This window comes from Phyllostomus discolor, chromosome 4, assembly GCF_004126475.2.
Source record: "Phyllostomus discolor isolate MPI-MPIP mPhyDis1 chromosome 4, mPhyDis1.pri.v3, whole genome shotgun sequence".
In the NCBI taxonomy this organism is placed as follows: domain Eukaryota; kingdom Metazoa; phylum Chordata; class Mammalia; order Chiroptera; family Phyllostomidae; genus Phyllostomus; species Phyllostomus discolor.
This window is the reverse complement of record NC_040906.2, coordinates 87,790,775-87,810,918: the sequence shown is the minus strand read 5'-3', so window position 1 is coordinate 87,810,918 and position 20,144 is coordinate 87,790,775. Positions and strand designations below refer to the sequence as shown.

General features: G+C 37.6%; 1 protein-coding gene across 46 annotated transcripts in view; it reads right to left on the bottom strand.

Annotated features, from left to right (window-relative positions):
- CLASP1 (cytoplasmic linker associated protein 1) overlaps positions 1-20,144 on the bottom strand; it is a 291,646-nt gene that overhangs the window by 62,731 nt on the left and 208,771 nt on the right. For 10 of the 46 annotated variants that reach the window (XM_036023554.1, XM_036023559.1, XM_036023557.1 and 7 more), the window contains 8 exons: positions 19,619-19,681; positions 16,384-16,487; positions 14,547-14,570; positions 13,085-13,329; positions 11,031-11,094; positions 9,509-9,577; positions 2,489-2,491; positions 2,010-2,173 (listed from right to left, as the gene is read on the bottom strand). In XM_036023554.1, coding sequence (XP_035879447.1) covers positions 2,010-2,173; positions 2,489-2,491; positions 9,509-9,577; positions 11,031-11,094; positions 13,085-13,329; positions 14,547-14,570; positions 16,384-16,487; positions 19,619-19,681 — 736 coding nt within the window. The remainder of the gene's footprint in view (positions 1-2,009; positions 2,174-2,488; positions 2,492-9,508; positions 9,578-11,030; positions 11,095-13,084; positions 13,330-14,546; positions 14,571-16,383; positions 16,488-19,618; positions 19,682-20,144) is intronic. The other 36 variants (XM_028533500.2, XM_036023570.1, XM_036023562.1 and 33 more) reach the window with 11 other exon arrangements.

Here is a 20,144-nt window from a genome sequence, read left to right as displayed (position 1 = left end):
AACGTCCCAAAACACATACTAAACTTCTCTAGCTATCTTTCTAAATATCGGTTACCCAGAAAACACTACCAGTTTCCAAATCTGATTTTTACATCCTGATTACACTGCCTATAGGTGTAAGGTTAGCAGACCTTGCTCAAGCTAACTATGCTGTCTTCCTTGGTTCTAGCTGGGTAAGTGCTTATGATCTCTAATTGGTATAGTCATAAGAAGAACACTTGTGGAATACTCCACAAGAGAAACCCACATTCAGCTACAGAAACCCGTGGGCCCTAGAAGCCCATCTCCCACTCCATTTCTTATCTGTTACTGATCTGATCTCTTTGGTCATCTCACATATATGGCCCCACTGACTAATTCTGAGGGTGCTTGGCTAACTAAAGTCAGAGCTCTCCCTCCTTCCCTTAAAATGTTGCTCTTACTAGTAGCAGTGTAAAATTGCACAATAGAGCCCACGTGGATAAATGCAGACAGAAATACCATTGATACTAACAGGAAACATAATGTAATGCAAACATCTATTAAATTGAGGCTGAGTGATTGCGCTGCTGTCTTTGGACCCTCCTAGAGACTTTTCTCAATCTACAGAAGTATAGTAAAAAGAAAACAGATCCAGTTTCAAAAATATAAAATAAAAGGACAGAGGTGAAATTTAAATGAAATAATACAAGAAAAATGTAAAGTGCGTGGCACATACTAGGTATTAGTATTACCAGCATTATAATTACTAGTAAGAAGTAAACTTGGCCCAACAGTACATCCTTTTCTACCATATTTATTTGTACCCAGGAAGCTCTGAGGACCACTTCTAGAAGCAAAGTATACTTCAGTATACTACATGATTTAAATAGCTCACATGGTTATAAACTTAAAAAACAAGGCTGACAAGCCACACACAGAAATCTTTCTTCATAGCAAATAACTGATATTTTTAACCAAGAAATGTGCCCTGCTGTTAGGTGCAGCCAAAGGACAGGAAATGAGGCAGATTTGCAATCAGGTCTATCACTGAGCCCCTGAATCCTCACTGTCTGATCCCAAAGAAGCTTAAGCAGTTACACTTCTGCTGCTGAGAAAAAGGGAATGATAAACATGCTTTAGAGGCTTAGACCAAATATAATGAGAACAGGATTCTTAAAGGAAAAAAAACAGAAAAATTAACAGAATAATTGTTTTCCTTAATCACCAAAGGTTAGGAATATAATCATAATAAATATTCTTGCCATCCCTAAAAAATCTGAAATGGATCTTATCATTCATGAATTCACTTAAATTAAGCACGTGACCTATAGGCCAAGTCTGGCTCACAAATGTTTTATTTGGTTTTAACAGTGTCATAAAAAAAAAATTCTTGAATGTGTTGCCTTAGTCCATATTTCACACCATCCTTGAAAAGTCTGGTATCACTGGGCCCATGTTCTAGCATAGCACAACTCATTGGACCTCTCCACCCCATCCATGACCCTCGCTCTTACCTACTTCACTCATTTCCTATAAGCTGGATCAGCCCAGACTATTCAGCCAATGCCTTATAAATCCAGTGCTATACTGATGTAGGAATGTTTCCTAATTCTGGCTTATAAGTGAAATATATATTTCAGCGTTTTTAAAAGGCTGAACCCATACAAACAGAGAGTAGAACAGTAGTTGCCAGTGGTTAGGAAGTGGGGTAAGTGGGGAGATGTTGGTTAAAAGATACAAACTTCCAGCTGTAACATGAATAAGTTCAGGGGATCTATTGTACAGCATGGTAATTATAGTTAGCATTACTGTGTTATACACTTGGAAGGTCCTAAGAGAATAGACCTCAGGTGCTCTCACCACCACTACAACAAAAAAATAATCATGTGAGGTGAAGGAAGTATTAACTAACACTGTAGTGGTAATCATTTACCAATGTATACATGTACCAAAATCATCATGTTGTGCACTTTAACCTTATACAATGTTATATGTAATTATATTTCAAAAACTGGGGGGGCAAAATGGTCTACTTGATGAACACTTACCTTGTGACATCTAGAGCCTTCTGGACTTTTGCTTGCACAGATCCAAGTAAATCTGCCCCCATTTTCTTAAGTAATTGTGTGAGTAGAACAAAAAGCCAGTCCTGCAAGTCATCCTTATGAATTATTATAAAATCAACAAGAGTCTCCAAAAACATACTGAAAACCTAGACACAAATGAAAACCAAACATTTCAAATGATCTGTAATTTCCTCCAAAATCTCTAAAACATTAAAAATGCCTACACTGGTTGTGTTCAGTCTCTTACAACTAGGTTCACACTGTTAACAACTAATCACACTATGTAAGATAAACGTATCAAAGAAAAGAAAATAAAGAGAATTGAAACTTACTCTCTGATGTGAATTCCACCGCAAACCAGGCCATGCAACAAAACAAATTCCATGTTAGTTCAGAGTGAATTAATACAATTTCATGCAGTTTCTTCAAAGACCTTAAATGGCTACAAATTGATAACATACTCTCTCCTCCTTCAATATGCCTTTAAAATTCAGTACAGAGAAAAATAACTGCTGAAAAGTATTAGTTTATTTATTTTTTAAGTATTAGTTTAATGTAATCTACTAAAAAATTTAAATCATCATAATTCTATACTATTACTGTTCATTATTTAGCATTCAAAAATACTATCAAGACTTTAAGTCTTAATATACTATCAATACTCGAAGACTTTCCATCAAGATGACAGAATAGGTAGACACCGTACTTGCCTCCTCCCATGACTACATCAAGATTACAAGTAAATTATAGAACAATCACCCTTGAAAACCACCAGAAGACTAGCTGATCAGAAGTCCTATAACTAAGGATATAAAGAAACAGACACAGCAAGACTGGTAAGAGAGGCAAAAACCCAGAATGGGCTTGTCCCACACCCCTAAATGAAGGTTAAGAATCAGGAGGGATAACGGCTGTGGAGGACCCCTGAGATGCAAGGAGTCCCAGCCCCACACCAGGCTCCCAAGTCCAGGGCACCAGAGGTAGAAAGGTAAGTCCCTTAATATCAGGCTGAAAACCAGTGCAAATTGTGCATGAGAAACAGGCTTCTAGAAAAGAAGGCACTGCAGGTCTGAAAGACTCAAATGCTCATAAACTCTCATAACTTGGAGCTGCAATGTTGGAGTAGCAGTTCCAGAAGTCCCAGAGACATAAGGGGATTAACTGAATTGACTGGCTTCAGGGAGATGGCTGCAGGGGCAGTAGTTTGGATAGCTCTCTCCTAGACAAAAGTGCTGGCAGGTGCTAGCCAGTGACAATGTCCAAAATCTCTAATAATCTGGCTACCACTCTTCGGTGCACCCTGATGATTCCGAGAACCTGCTTCACCCAAGTTGTGAGCCTGGCCTGAACCTCTTTCAATGGCTGTTTCATACAAGCAGCTGGACTGAGCCAGCACTGAAGAATTTCCTAAAATCTCTCAAAAATCCACAAACCCCAAACAAGCAGCAGCTGGTCTCAGCATCTCCCATACCTCTTTTAGTGGCAGCCAGCCTCTGTTTATGGCACAGCCACTCCCAGGAGCCTCCGAGGCCACCACAGGTAGCTACCAACTGCAGGTCACTTTGTAGCTAATAGGTATTCCCTGGGCAGACACAGGCAGTGGCTGACATGGGTATGCACTGGAGTCCCTCCCAAGAGGCCCCAGAACCAACACACTAGGCAGCCAGTTTCAGATCACATCAGAGCACCACTCAACCATCTCCATAAATGACATGCACAAAAAGAAGACTCAGCAGGTGCCAGAGCACAGTTGCTCTGTGGGGTCAATCCCTGCAGAAGAGTTGGTCACGGCCAGCCCTCACGGCCAGTTTTCCTGAGGGTTAATCTTACACACTGATGTGCCAACAACAATCAAGGCTACAAAAAAGGAGAGAACACCACACAAAGGACACCTGTGGAACAATCTACTCTGGTGACAGGGAGTCTGCACCGCATGACTGCACAGAACACCTACCTACACTAACTAAGGCCAGTCTGCCAAGACTGGGAAATGTAGCAGATCCACCTAATACATAAAAAAAAGAGAGAGAGAGACAGAGAGAGAGAGAGAGAGAGAGAGAGAGAGAGAGAGAGAGAGAGAGAGAGAGAGACAGGGGCAGCCAAAATGTGGAGACAAAGAAACATGCCCAAAATGAAAGAACAGAACAAAACTCCAGAAGAACTAAAGAAAAAGAAGAATGCCAATCTACTACATAGAGAATTCAAAACACTGCTTATGAGGATGTTCCATGAATTTTAGGGAAGAATAAATGATCTCAGTGTGAACTTCAAAAAGGAGATAAAAATTTAAAAAAAAAAACAAAAACCTCCGGTCAAGGTGGAGGTGTAGGTAGACACACTGAGCCTCCTCACACAACCAAAATAAGGTCAGCAACAATTTAGAAACAAGATAACAACCAGATCAGACAGAAAATTGAACTGTATGGAAGTCGGACAAGCAAGGAATTAAAATAGACACATTCATCCAGACCGGTAGGAGGGGCAGAGAGAGAGGTAGCAACACAAAAAGCAGTGGCACCGAATGCCTAACGCGTCCCGAGTTCATAAGGCTTCCAGGCCTAAGACCGCAGTGGGCGGACCTTGGGTGCACAGGTGGCTGGCAGACCCAGCGAGGCAGCGACTGTGAAGCGAGGCACTGTAAGCAAGGCGCCTGGCTGTCCAGGCCACATTCGTGTGCAGATAAACCAGGCAAAATTGGACAGTGAAACAGACCATGCAACCCAGGGTCCCAGCGCTGGGAAATAGAACCTCAGGACATTGATTGAAAACACCTGTGGGGGTTGAGGTGCCAGGAGAGACTCTTAGTCTCACAGAAGAGTTCGCTGGAGAGACCCACTGGATCTTAGAATGTACACAAGCCCACCCACCCAGGATTTGCACCATAAAGGCCCAGTTTGCTTGGGAGAAGCAGTGGAAGGGACTGAACTCTGACAGAGAGAGGAGCAAGCACCATTGTTCCCTCTCAGACCCTGCCCCCACATACAACATCACAACCCAGCAACTGGGTTGACCTGCCCTTGTGAATGCCTAAGGTGCCGCCCCTCACTACATAACAGGTGTGACCAGACCAAAAAAAAAAAAAAAAAAAGGCTCAAACGTCAAACGGAAGTACAAATCAAAGCTGCAGAGCCAATACTTTAAGGCAACGAAGAGATAGCCAACCTATCAGATGCACAGTTCAAAGCTGGTAATCAGGATGCTCACAGAATTGGTTGAATTTGGTCACAAATTAGATGAAAAAATGAAGGCTATAATAAGAGAAATGAAGGAAAATGCATGGGGAACCAATAGTGATGGGAGGAAACTGGGATTCAAATCAACAGAGTGGACCAGAAAGAAGAAAGAAACAACCAAACAGAAAGGAAGGAAGAAACAAGAATTCAAAAAAATGAGGAGAAGCTTAGGAACCTCCAGGACATCTTTAAACGTTCCAACATACCCCCAAATTATAGGGGTACCAGAAAGGAAAGAGGAAGAGCAACAAGTGGAAAAGTTATTTGAAAAAATAATAAAGGAGAACTTCCCAAATATGGCAAAGGAAATAGACTTCCAGGAAATCCAGGAAGCTCAGAGAGTCCCAAAGAGGTTGGATCCAAGGAGGAACACACTAAGGCACATCAGAATTACATTAGCCAAGGTAAAAATGAAGGAGAGAATCCTAGAAGCAGCAAGACATAAGGGGACAGTAACCTACAAAGGAGTTCCCATTAGACTGTCAGCTGATTTCTCCAAAGAGACCTTACAGGCAAGAAGGGGCTGGAAAGAAGTATTCCAAGTCATGAAAGGCAAGGACCTACACCCCAGATTGCTCTATCCAGCAAAGCTTTCATTTAGAATGGAAGGACAGATAAAGTGCTTCTCAGATAAGGTCAAGTTAAAGGAGTTCATCATCACCAAGCTCTTATCATATGAAATGTTAAAGGGGCTTATCTAAGAAAAAGAAGATAAAACCCATGTATAGTAAGATGACAGCAAATTCACAATTATTAACAACCACACCGAAAACAAAAACAAAAACAAACTAAGCAATCAACTAGAATAGGAACAGAACCACAGAAATGGAGATCACATGGAGGGTCAGCAACAGGGTAGTGGGAGGAGAGAGTGGGAAAAGGTATGGAGAATAAGTAGCATAGATGATGGGTAGAAAATAGACAGGGGGAGGGTTAGAATAGTTATGGGAAATGTAGAAGCTGAAGAATTTATAAGTATGACACATGGACAAACTAAAGGGAGGGAATGTGGGTGGGAGAGGGTGTACAGGGTAGAGGGGAGTGAAGGAGGGAAATGGGACAACTGTAATAGCATAATCAATAAAATATATTTAAAAAATAAAATAAAAAAGAACTTGTCACAAATGAAAAACTACTTAAAATAAAAAAGTGTATTACGTGGAATCAACAGCAGATTAGAGGAAGCAGAGGACTGAATCAGTGACCTGGAAGACAAGGCAGGAGAAAACACCCAACCAGAACAGCAATATTAAATAAACAAAAAAACAATAAATAAATAAATAAATAAATAAATGTAGTTTAAGTGACCTCTGGGACAACTGATGCATACCAACATTTGCATTATGGGGATGCGAGAAAAGATAGGAAAGACAGCAAGAGATGGAAATCCTATTTGAAGAAATAATGACCAAAAACTTGCCGTATTTGGCAAATAAAGTGTATACACAAGGCCAGGAAATGCACAGTCTCTCAAACAAGATGAACTGAAAGAGGTCCACATGAGAGGCGAATAAAAATAGTAGGGATTTCAGAATGTGTTTGAACTTAAGCGACCATCAGCTTTAAAAACAGACTGCTAAAAACACAGCCTGGTATATATGAAGCACATGGTTAACCCCAAACCAAAAATCTACAGAGATATACAAGAAATAAAGAGAAAAAATCTAAATATAGTACTACAGAAAGTCAGTAACACATAAGAGAAGAGAGTAAGATAGTAAGGCAGTAACAGAGAACTACAAAAACAATCATAAAACAATAAATTGGCAATAACTGCATCCTTAATTTAAATGTCAGCAATTAAGCCCTGGCTGGCGTAGTTCAGTGGATTGAGCTCGGCTGCAAACCAAAGCTTTGCAGATTCGATTCCCAGTCAGGGCACATGCCTGGGTTGCAGGCCACGGCCCCCAGCAACTGCACATTGATGTTTCTCTCTCTCTCTCTCTCTCTTTCTCCCTCTCTTCCCTCTCTAAAAATAAATAAAATCTTTAAAAAAATAAATGTCAGTAATTAATTTAAATATAAATGGACTAAATGCTCTAATCCAGGAGTGTCAAACTCATTTTCACTGAGGGCCACATCAGCCTCACGGTTGCTATCAAAGGGTCGAATGTAATTTATGACTCTGTAAATGTAACTATTCCTTAACTAGGAGCAAGGAGCTCATTGCTACTGCTGGGTAGAAACAAGTTGCGGGGCTGGATAAAACAAGGTAGAGGGCTGGATTCGGCCCATGGGCCTTGTGTTTGCCACCTGTGCTCTAATCAAAAGACACAGGGTGTGTAAAGGGATAAGAAAACAAGACCCACACACAGATACTGCATACAAGAGACCCACTTCAGATCAAAAGACAGAGACTGTAAGCAAAGGGATGAAAAAAGATTATATCCAAAATAGACTTTCAAACAAAGGCTATAACAAGAGACAAAGTAGGACATCATAATCATAAGGAAATTAATCCAACAACAGGATATGACTCTTTTAAATATTTATATACCCAATGTAGGAGCACCTAAATATGTACAGCAAACACTGATAGATATAAAGGGAGTGATCTACAGTAATATAATTATAGCCAAGGACTTTAAGACCCCACTGGCTTCAATGGATAGGTCATCCAGAGAGAAAATCAACAAGGAAACAGTGGCTTTAAATGACAGGTTCAACCAGATCATCTTATAATTGTTATTTTTAGGACATTTCACCCAAAAGCAGCAGAATATACATTTTTTTCAAGTGCACATGGGACATTTCCTAACATAGATGACATGTTAGGCCAGAAAACAGGTCCCAATAAAATTAAAAAGAATGAAATCATATGAAGCATCTCCTCTAATCATAATGGCAGGAAACTAGAAGGCAATTACAAGAAACTGAAAAACACATAAATATATGGAGGCTAAATAACATGCCACCAAACAAGATTGAATGAGTTAACAAGATTTAAAAAAAGATCAAGAGACTTAGAGACAAATGAAAATGAAAATATAACCCAGAATCTATGGGACACAGTGAAAGCAATTGTAAGAAGGAGGTTCACAGTAATACAGGCGCATCTCAAGAAACAAGAAAAATCTCAAATAAACAATCTATATACCTGAAACTAGACAAATTTTCTTATACTATATAAAAGAATAAACTGGAAATGATTTACAGACTTAAATGTAAGACTCAAAACCATAAAACTCAAGGCACTATACTCTTGACACTCCTCTTCGTTATGTTTTTTGGATATATCTCTTCGGGCAAGAGTGAGAAAACAAAAAATAAACAAATGGGACTACATCAAACTTAAAAGTTTCTGTACAGAGAAGGAACCACAAACAAAACAAAAGACAACCTACTGGATAGATGAAGCTATTCACCAATGATATGCCAGACAAGGGATTAATATTCATAATATGTAAGAAATAGCCCTGGCTGGTGTGGCTCAGTGGATTGAGCTCCAGCCTGCAAACCAAAGGGTCGCCGGTTTGATTCCCAGTCAGGGCACATGCCTGGGTTGCAGGCCAGGTGGGGGATGAGTGAGGGGGACAGTTGGGGAAATGGGTAAAAAAGACAAAGGGATTAAAATATACAAATTGCCAGTTACAGAAACAGTCACGGAATGTAAAGTACATCATAGAGAATATAGTCAATAATATTGTAATAACTATGTATAGTATCAGGTGGGTACTAGAATTAGTGGGGTGATCACTTTGTTAAGTTATATGTGTCTAATCACTATATTGTACAACTAAAGCTAATATTGCATGTCAAGTGTAATTTTTAAAAAGTTTTAAAATAAAGATTATCATGTGATACCTATAAAAATACTGTTATAGGATGAGAGGAAAAGACTTATTTATATTTTTCTTTTCATTCTAGTCATCTATTTTAATCAGTTTAGATATTTCAACTAACATGTAAAAATATTACAAAAGCCATAAAAAACTTTATAAAAGATTATGGCTTAGAATAAAAGGTACTAAGCGCTCACAAATTGTCATGCTGCTGTGTGCTCATTATTGCTAAGATGAGACAGAATCATGGTGGAATATCCCTGAACCAATTTCAGAGAAGTAGGTAGCACCGTGCCTCATCTACTTAGTTAATGAGAATTGCTCTACTGGGACAACCAGCCATCATATAACCAAGTAGCACAACAACTATAAACCACCAGGCGTCGCCTGTCAGATAGCTCAGAAAAAAGTCAATGAGCCAAAGGTAGCTAGTAAATAATGACTAAACTGAGACCTCCAAACTCACTGTACAACAGCCTTCTGATGGAAAGAAATTTCCTTCTTTATCCTCACATTCTGGTTCTGAATCAGCAATCTAGAGATGATAGGTAACAGAAATTTCATCAATGTCCAAAACCATCTAATCCTTTATACTATGAATCCTATGAATCTTATACTTATGATTTAAAATCTTAGTGCTTTTATCACTATTTCAGAGAAAAATCTTCCTAATTATATCTTTGGTTATCCATTTGGCCCTTAAACTCAACGTTTCTTGGATCTTATTAATATTGTTAATGTTAATCTTGCTGTGAGGGTCAGGGTCACAACAGGAATCTTAAGACATGCTTCAAGACTGATTTGAGGAGAAACCCTGTCCAAAAAAAGGGGAGAACTGCTGCATCCTTTCTCCTATGCCTCCTGTGAGCATCTCAAAAGGCAGAAGTCATATGTCGCTTTCTGGATCTCTCACCTGAAACAGGTACTCAATAAAGGCTGAATGACTGGATAGACAGACATTTGACACTTAAAGGACAATTCCTCTGAGGAAGAAAGGCTAGGAAAAGAAGGGATATCACAGAAACGGGCTGGACTTTCTGGCCATCACAGGTTTCACTCTTCCAGAAAAATTTACAACAGGTTATTTTTACTAGGAAAACTAAATTATAAGATAGTTAAATCCTGCATGTCAAGCAGCTAAGATTTGCTAACGGTGACTAGGTTTTCTCAATTTTTACACTTTCATTTCTGTCCTTTATCCACCCTTTAACTTTCCTAATATCATCCATTTTATTTCTCTAAAAGCATCTAACAGCCTCTAAAGGCTTTTTCCCAAACAATGCTAATTAGTTAAAATCTAGACTCCAAGTAAACTTTTGTAAAAGGTCCATCCCTCAGCACCGCTCATGGAAAGAGCCCTGTCCCGTTACTCATGGGTATTCTCCTTTAGCAGGGATGCCCTTGTCAGAAAGGCAGTCCTAAGGTTCAGTGTCCCTTCTGGACCCCCAGGAGGTGGAAGCAATAGCTAAGTCTTGGGGCCAGCAAAATTCTATTTGGAGAAATAACTTAACCTGGTTCTTTAATAAGTCTGTTTCATAGATGCTTTCATTTTTCTATCTTGTCTTACATAGAAAAATTCTACCCAGGATGTAAAAAAAAAAAATTATATACCTGATTATTTTCTTTACTACTGTAACTTTTTTTTAAAAAGGCACTATATTATAATACAATGTTACATTCCAGCACATAGCCTACTGTTTGGCTAATAGGAGCCACCCAAAGATATTTGCTGAAAGACAATAACTGATTCTCTCCATGGTGACTCTTACTTGAAATGCAATTTATAACTTAAAGTTTCACGGACATTTGAAGTTCCCAAGAATTCCAATTTTTAAAAATGTAACATAAACTACTGCTGAAATTAGTGTTAAATCTGTGAGGTTTTACGTGCACTATAAGAAATTATCTCTCATTCTTCCATAGTATATTATAGAGCTCACACAGACATGCAGAGAGGAATGTAAATAATGTACTGTTCCCAGAGTTACCTTACTATGTGGGTCAGCAAACATTCGTGTGAAGATTTCACACAATCTTTTCAATTCTACTCGACTAAAAAAAAAAAGGAAATAAATGTACTTTAATAAGTCAACACTGAAATTAGTTACAGCTTTGCTTTTAAAAATCCTTTTATTTCAATCAACTACATAAGCTTTATATAGTTTTTATATAACAAGGTTTTTCACACAAAGAACTTTCTATTATTTAACTAACACTTAAATTAAACAGGAATATAAAACTGTAATAGTTTTGGCTCTTAAAATGAGGAAAGTAAATCTTAGAGAGTGCCTAAGTTCATGTATGTAGAAGTGGCAATGCCACGAGATAAACAAGGAAAAGCATGTATTTAGGAGTCAGAGAGACTTTAAGTTTAATCTCAGTTCTGCTACAGAGAAAGTATTCTGATGTTTTTATATCCATTATCAGTCACATATGATAAGAGCTACCTGGCTGCTGTCAGGATAAAGAAGATAACACATCCTACTTACAACTGTGCCTCAGAAAAACACACTCATTTCACTTTAGGGCTCCTTTGCCTTTTCTTATTCTTAACTGTACTAGTGAGTCTCACTTTCACTTCAAGGCTTGATTAGAAGTGCCACCTCTCCCTAAATCACGCCTGAGTAATTCTCCCTCATACGCACAATGCAATCTAGATTAGACCAATAGATTTCTAGAGTTTATTCAAAGGGTACTTGGTAAACTCTAGGATTCAAAAAACTGGGACCACCAGAATGAAACAGATTCTCAAGATTTTGATCATGAAGAAATAATCACAAACAAATCATATTCATTTTGATTTTAGATAGATCACTACAAATCAGAAGCTACCTACATTTCACAAAACTTCTCAAGACATCTTCAATGAACGGAATGGGATTGGGCTGGGGAGGTGGAATCAGGAAGTAGGAATCAGTAGCATAGAGCGAGACTGACTTGGTAACCACACTGCATTGTGACCATCTGTCAGTGCTCACTTAGCTTTATAGAACCCATCTAGAACAGGGGTCCTCAACCTCTGGGCCACAGACTGAGCCTGTTAGGAACCAGGCAGCACTGCAGGAGGTGGGCTTGAATGTAATTCCCTTGAATCACCCTAAAACACACACCACCCCCAACCCCCACACCAACTCCCAGGGACTGTGGGAAAACTGTCTTCCAAGAAACCAGAACCTGGTGCCAAAAAGGCTGGGGTCTGCTGATCTGGAACTTAGTGGTGTCATAACTTATCTTTAAAAATTATCTGAAAAATATAATATACTGTGAGTCATGGATTTTAGTTGTCCACTTTATAACATTTTAATATCTCTGTAATTGTGAGTTATCTTATAATCAATGATATATTAGTAATGTCAAGTTTAATAAGCAGCATTTCTTCTTAGGGGGATATAAAATAATGGTGTGTCAATGGTGCCTTAGATTTGATGAAATATGGTATAAAAACATACTTTCCGGTATGTATGTAATACAAGTTCGTGTTAGAAAATATATGAAATACAGAACTATAAAGAAAAAATGCAAAAATAATCAATACTAGGGGTAATACTGTTTTTATTAGTATTCCATTTTAGTATCTCTTAACCATGCATATTTAAGCTACATATAAGCATATGTGTAAAAATTTTAGATTAAGCCTGCTATCATCTTATCCACACCCTAAGGTGAAATGAGCTGTACCGACCTGCAGAGTTTCATTTTCTTTTCCCATCAACTAAGAGTGACAGTTTCCAGAGTTTTATTTTTCACCTAAATTGCAACCTATACCAAGATTTCTCAAATAATAGCCACTAGACAAATGTGAACTGTAAGAAAACCAAATGCTGTTATAAATCTAACAGATTACAGAGTATTTGCCAGCTATTTCAAAGTCTTCGGAAGGCAAAGACTAGGTCTTAGTCATTTTAGCACCTTAAGCGCTGAAACTCTGTAAGGACTCCATAAACAGCAGGGAATCTACTCACCCTGCCCCTCTTCCCCAACCCCCACCACAAGTGTAGTATGGGTCTCAAACTTAGCTCACAACCTTGGTCTTTATCCGTACCTCAGTGTCCTTTGGCTCTTCAGTAAGTTCTGCAGGCCTAGAAGCCCTTCTTTCCTTTCTGACCAGTTTGAACTAGCACAGTGGTTGAGAACTTCTGCTACATCCTCAGTCTGCCGTAGATAATGGGGAATGCCACCATTCCTGGAACCATATGAGCGCTCAGAGCAAACACTTGAGGCATCACTATTGGCATCATCATCAGAATACATCCCATACGGCTCATATCTCCTCCTCACAGGCTTCTTCTGCCAGACCCAACAAGGGATGGGGGTGATTGAGGAAGAAATGGGAAGATGAAATGACCGTGAGTCATATCAAACAAAACCAACAAAAACAGAGAGTTAAATGTAAAAAGACACACATACAATACGCAGATGCATATCTGCCCTGTGTTTACAGATTAGGGAATAAAAACAGAAATGCAGACTTCCAGTAGATACAAATAAGTAACAAGCAGAGCAACCTGTAGCAGAGAGAAAAGAATATGGTCTCTAGCACACTGTGTAGACTTTAGTAAGACAGACTTGGGTTGTAATCCTGCCACCACTGACTGGCTGTGTCACTTCAGGAAACTTCCTGACTTTTCTACTTTGTTTCCCCATCTCTGAGATAACCGTTACACCCTACATAGGCTGATTGTGAAGGTTAAATGGAATTACACATTAAATAACCTGGCTCAGCACCTGACACAGTGCAAGTGTGTACATCCACAGACCCTTCTCAAGCAAAAGTAATATATCTTGAGCATGTTCTATGGGTAAATTTATCTGAATGTTCACACTTCTGAAACTCTGAAACTGAAAATGTCAGTAGCAGAGTATTTATCTTATGTATAAGGATTCCTAAATTATCTTAGCCACTTTTATTAAGGACTTAGAGTTTTACAACACAAATAGGCTTCCTGTAGACTACAATTTCTCTTACCCTGAATATAAATTTAACCCATAAATAATATAGCTTAAGCCATAGCTACTTGCTATTGGCTGAAGCTGTAGAAATATAATTTTCTAATTAATGTGGCTTTTACTTACATCCCAAATTTCTCAGAACAGTTCTACCTTATACCTACTGTCTCAGCATGGTTATTAATAGCACCCCCTTTTCATTCTCCAAAGTATGATCACTTTACTTATATATAAACTAGGCTCCTAAAATAAGAAAAATGTTGAATATATATCCAGTCATGAAATAACAACATAAGAATAGACACAAATGGGGTTAATAAATAAAATGAAAGACTATTGGGAGAAGGCGCAGAGCTTAATATTCAAAATAAATACTAAAACAAATGAGAGGTACCTGACTCCATCACTAATAAAAGCTCCACCAGATTCAACAACATCATAATTCAGACCACAATTTTTATAATTGTACTACAGTTTTTGTTGTTTTCACTAGCTCCTAAAGAAATACTTGCAACAGAAAAAATAAAGTTATAAAACAAAAGTTAAAGCACTGGTACCTTGCTCCTGGAGTCTCCTAACAGCTGTAGGCAGGGAAATATTGAAGGATGGGGAAAAAGCATAGAGAATTATGTCAGAAGCATATGAGGGGATTGTTCTTGCAACAAAAGTGTATAGCAAAACATATTGTAGCAAACCAAAAATACATGGTTAGCAAGCGATTCATTATCAAGTGAATAATAACAAAGAATGTTTTCACAATGGCATTTCCTCACCCTTCTATACTTATAAGAACTTCCAGTTCTTGCTATAATTCTGTGCTCAAACTCTCCCCATAACCACTGAGGGACAGCTCTAAAATCACCATTAATTCTGTGGTTTTTCACTATGATACATTCTGTCTCAGAATTGTGTACTAGTTTGCGCTTCCTCTTCTGCAACCAGAGAAACCAAACAATTTAAACAAAAAATAATAAGGGGAACACAAGTGTAAGTGGAGCTAGAGCTCAGAGAAAAAGCCAAGTCAAGTAAAGCCAAGGCTCAGACTCTTAAGACTTACTGTGCCTCCTAGAACTTCGTACACAGTCCCTCATGCAGTTCTTTATAGAACTTCCTCTCCCTGACCCCAGTCTTAACCAGAAGTCCCATTTAACTAAGGATTAGCCCATCCATCATTTCCCACCTCTCTGACTTCCACTTCCTGGAGTCTCTGAATAAATAAGAGACAGAATCTAAACCTGCAACTTAGAAGGAAAAAGAGCTTCACAGAATTCTGTTCCAGCTTATGACTCTGAAGTTAAAGCCATGGCTAGAGCAATTATCCTTAACTCCTGTATCTGCCAGAACAAAGGCCCTCCTACATGTAAGGCTAATGAACAGAGCTGTCCAGGCAGCCCTTGCTTACAGGGCTTCCCCACATCATGAGAGCAGAAACTGCTTGCTCACAGCCGCTTGTCAAAAAATCTGACTGAGCGAGAACAAACAAGGGAGAGACAGGAAAAAGCAAAAGTCAGAATCACTGTAGCCACAGACGTGAATTTTGATCACACAACATATGGCCAAATTTCAAACTTCGGGGTCTGAAAGTAGGCTATTTCCTCAGAAGAGAAGAAATCTTCAAACAGCACAAGCACAGCCAGATAGTGGTTGTAAAGAATGCCAAGTTTAAATGAGCGGACAAATCAAAATATGCAAGAGGCTGTGCTTCTCTATAAGCTGAAATATATCTTTAAAATGCAATTTGACCACAAGCAGATTCAACCAACGAATTCTTTGGTATAACAATAAAGTAAGGACCTCTAATCACTTTATATTGTTTTTTTAGATATTACATTATAATGATGCAAAATCATTCCACCAGTGCTTCATATCCTCAAAGAGTTAATCTTAAATTTGGGGAAACTTTCCTTAAATAATGACTTACGAACTCAATAAAAAAATAAAACATATGGAACGACTAGTGAGGTAATGGAATAAATGCAGATTTTCAAACCACAAAGTCTAATATCTATTCTAATGATTTGTTTAGGTTATGCCATCAAAGCTTATAAAGCAACAGAAGGAACAGAATGAGAAAAAAGATGATGCTGGAAAAAAAAAGGAAAAGAAGAGACACCCAATGGCAACAGATAAACCTAATGTCATCAAAACTTCCTTGATACTGAGCAGTACTGAAGAAATACATGATGCTAATAATTTTTGTAAGGCCAATTTTCACTTATGTGCAGAGGTAAAAGTTTAAGAAAAAACAGAAATATAAATTTACCCTATATTTACACAATTTTAAAGGGTATCAAAGATGACTCAGTAACCTGATTTGGAGGCAATTTTCTGTTAAGACAGAAAACAATGAGGATGAGTAACTCAAAGAGACTCTACACACACTGTGACTCTTACCAAAGCATCAGCAACAGCAGCTTCCAGGTCTGTACTTGTGCTTAAAACACGCATGGCATTCACAGAACCAGGTATTCTTCCTGCCTGGCCAAACCCAAACCGGTCTATTTAAAAAACAAAAGCAAAATATATGTCACTTTAATTCACATTTTCTCGATCCTTTGCAAGGGTTCCCATCTCTTCCCACCTACAAACAGAGGCACTGAAAAATTTCTAGCCAATTTTAACTACATTTGACTTATAGTTTTAACTACCTGTGTTTACCAGTGGCAAAGAATAGGTTGTTCACACTTAATACCATTGTGCTATGAAACATCCTGACAATTGAAATGATTCTTTAACGACACTTCACCTTTGAAAAGTGTTGAGACATGGGAGAGAGTGTAACTTATAGAAAGGAGTTGAGCTAGAAGTTGAGTCTTTTAATCTATTTAGCACTCCCTCTAGAGCAGTGACTTTCAACCAGTATCCTGCCAGAGGCACACTGGTGTGCTGCAAGAATTTTTTTAAAATGTGTAATACCTGACTATTTAGTCAGGAGCACTGTCAAATTAAAACAGCAACAACAACAACAACAACAACAACAAACAACAACAACAAACCACCAACATGACAATAGCCATTTGGTGTGAATGAATCAAAATTATACCTATTTTTTCTTGTCAGATCTGCAAAAATTATATATTTTGGTGGGCTGCACAATTTTAGTAATTAATTTATGTGTGCCATGAGATAAAAAGGTTTGAAATCACTGCCCTAAAGGAAACTGGTCCTAAGGTCTGGTGAAACTAATTAGAAAGCTTAGAGGTTTAACAAATGAGTTCTAATGCAATATGCAATAAAGTTAAATTTTGAAACAAATGTATTAAATTGATTTCTGTGCAAATTTTCATTAGTGTCACTCCTGATTAACTATTATTAAGTTCAATTAATTTTAGGCATATGTTCATCTTAATTCCTGTGTTACCAAAGGTCATTTAAAAATCAATTTATTAAAATTCTTTAATAATCACCACAAAAAGCTAGCATCTTAACTACAAAATATTAATAATTCGGATGATATTGTATACATTTTTCCTGAGTCCCTCAAGAATTTTTAAGTGATAGTCTTTACACATGTAGAAAAAATGAATAGAATCCAAAGGATTTAAAACAAACTTCACAGTTCAAACAACTATTCTAAGGTTGCTAATGATCATGGACAATGAAAAAACTAACTTTTAAAAGTCCCTTTAAATCAGTTGACTGGCCTTCCTTAAGAAGTACTGAGACTTGAACTATAATAGGAGAAAGTCAGTGTAAATTATACTTCACAAGTATATCATACTATCTCTGGTAAAAGTTTCTTATTTCAAGTGCTAAGATATAAAAACATTTGGAAAAGTGTTAAGGTAAAATATGCTTTTTATTAACAAGGAAGACATTGGACAAGGAAAATGTCTGTTATTAGCCAAATGAAGCATTTAGAATAAAAGGAAAACTAGTATCTGTTTTACATGAATTAGTCTTTCCTATAAAATGATATATAAAAGATTTTAGATGTGTAACAAAGTATCACCTACAAAATTGGTGAATTTCAATACTGAAGTGTTATTTAGCTTTCTTAAAAGTCAGTTTCAAAACATTACATCTTCCATTGCCACAGAAAGGAAAATAATGCAAACACTGCTAAAGGAAGTTATACAGTCATGAATTTTTATAAAGAAATAAAAATTTTATGTTATACTATCCCCTTTTTTAATGTACTTGCTGATCACATTGTATGTCATCTTAGCCATTTAAGGCAATTTAATGTGCCATATAAACTAAAGAGAAACCACAGAACAGTTGTATCTATATGTCTATATAAATTATCAGTTGAAATATGAAAAGTATAAATTTGAGACTGTGCACATTGTTTCATAAATGATCTTTGTTCATCTTTTCTTTCCATTAAAAAAGGGTAGATAAGGGTCTTATGAGTAACAGAATGAAAATAATTCAGTTAAAAATCATTTAAAAATTACCCAGCATGAACTTAAAAGTCTGTAAAAATTTAAAAAAAAAATTTAGATCTCATGCCAGCGACTCTTGCTCTAGGGATAATACTAATTTTTTCAGATACAAAATTAAAACTCTAAAAACAATGCAATCATTCTGTGCTTCCCAGATGTATATAGCTTTTTCATAAACTGATTGCATGCAGATCATTCTATATATATCATAGATAATCTGAATTCCAAGTCTTAAGGGGAAATGTTTGTCTGGGTCTAAGCAAAATTATGTCTTTTATTTTAACCACAGCAAAATCTGTTCTACATTCTCACAGCTCAGATACTATTGTGAAGCTCCATTTTCCAAGAGATGGATGCATATTACTGTACCCTTAGTCTGGCCCATAACCTTCAGGGAAATGTGCTAATCAGAGCACATACTTAAAAAATGCATAGCTGGCTTCATTTAGAGGAAGAATGGAGGAAATCTCTAACTCAGTGAATTGGTCACAGTTTTCACCTGTGATTTAATAGACTGTGCTTTACTCAATACTGTAGTCATTAGGGATTGTTAGCATAACAAAATGATGCCAGTTAAATCTGGCAAAACTTATATATCATTGTATGCTTACTTTTGGCCCAATGGCTGACCAGTGAAATTCTAGTATTGCCAAAGCAGGGCGGAGATGGAAAGCTTGGGTTCCAAAGGCTGCAAAAGCTACCACTAGCCTGACTATAGTATCTGAATCATATTCGACGATCCATTTATTGTTATACATATAAAATTATATTTGATATAATTTGATAACTAAATAGTACCTCCAAATAATTATAATCTGACACTAATAACTAACATTAATAATCACCACTTTATTTAGAGCAAAGACTTTGGAGATGAAAGATACTGTTGGATGATATTCTTACTCTGTTCCCTATAAGGGTTCTTCTGATACCTAGAGTTTGGGTTGTTTTCCTGGGGAAGGGAGCAAAAGGAAGGTAAGCTGCTTTCCCATCTTGTTTTTTTTTGCTATTAACATAACTACAAACACTGGAGAAATAATGTCAAACAGGCTATAAGGCATCTACAGCCTATGAACAGAATCATAAACATTCAACAACTTAAAAAAATAAAAGCACGTTGGGGAGAAAATGAGATGCATACATGCCGAGTGCTAGCCAACACTGATGAAAATGAATGTTAAAATGAGTATGAAACTAGAACATAATGAAGAAGCCAAGTCATGCAGTTAGCACTTGTTCACCTGACTGCCCAACAGATTCAGCAGTGGAGAGAGCACTAGTGGACCTGGAATGACGTCGAGAGGCTGCAGGTAAAAGGAATGGCAACACCCATAGGATTAACAAAGAAGTACCCAAGACAGAAAATGCCACAGTCCAAAGGAAATTCAGGGACTGCTACTAACAGGCCATGTTTCCTCATGAAAAGAAATGGTGCTATATATGAATGGATAGCGAGTGCCAATCCTCAAATTCCATGGCAGCCTGCTGGCTCTCACACAGCTATTAAACACACAGGCACAAAGTTACTCTTTCAAGTGGTCCTTATGCATCAACTAATTCAGACTCCAGCTGGTATTCACACCATGAAGCCTCTATCAGCCATTATGAAAATATGCAACATAAGAACATCAGGAGCCACAGAGTACCATCTAAATCCTGGAGTAGAACAGCAGTAGAAATGGATTAACTCAGCCCACAAGATGTCTCCATCAGTATGTGATGCATATGCAACCATGCACCAAAAACAAAAGCATAGAAGTTCATAAT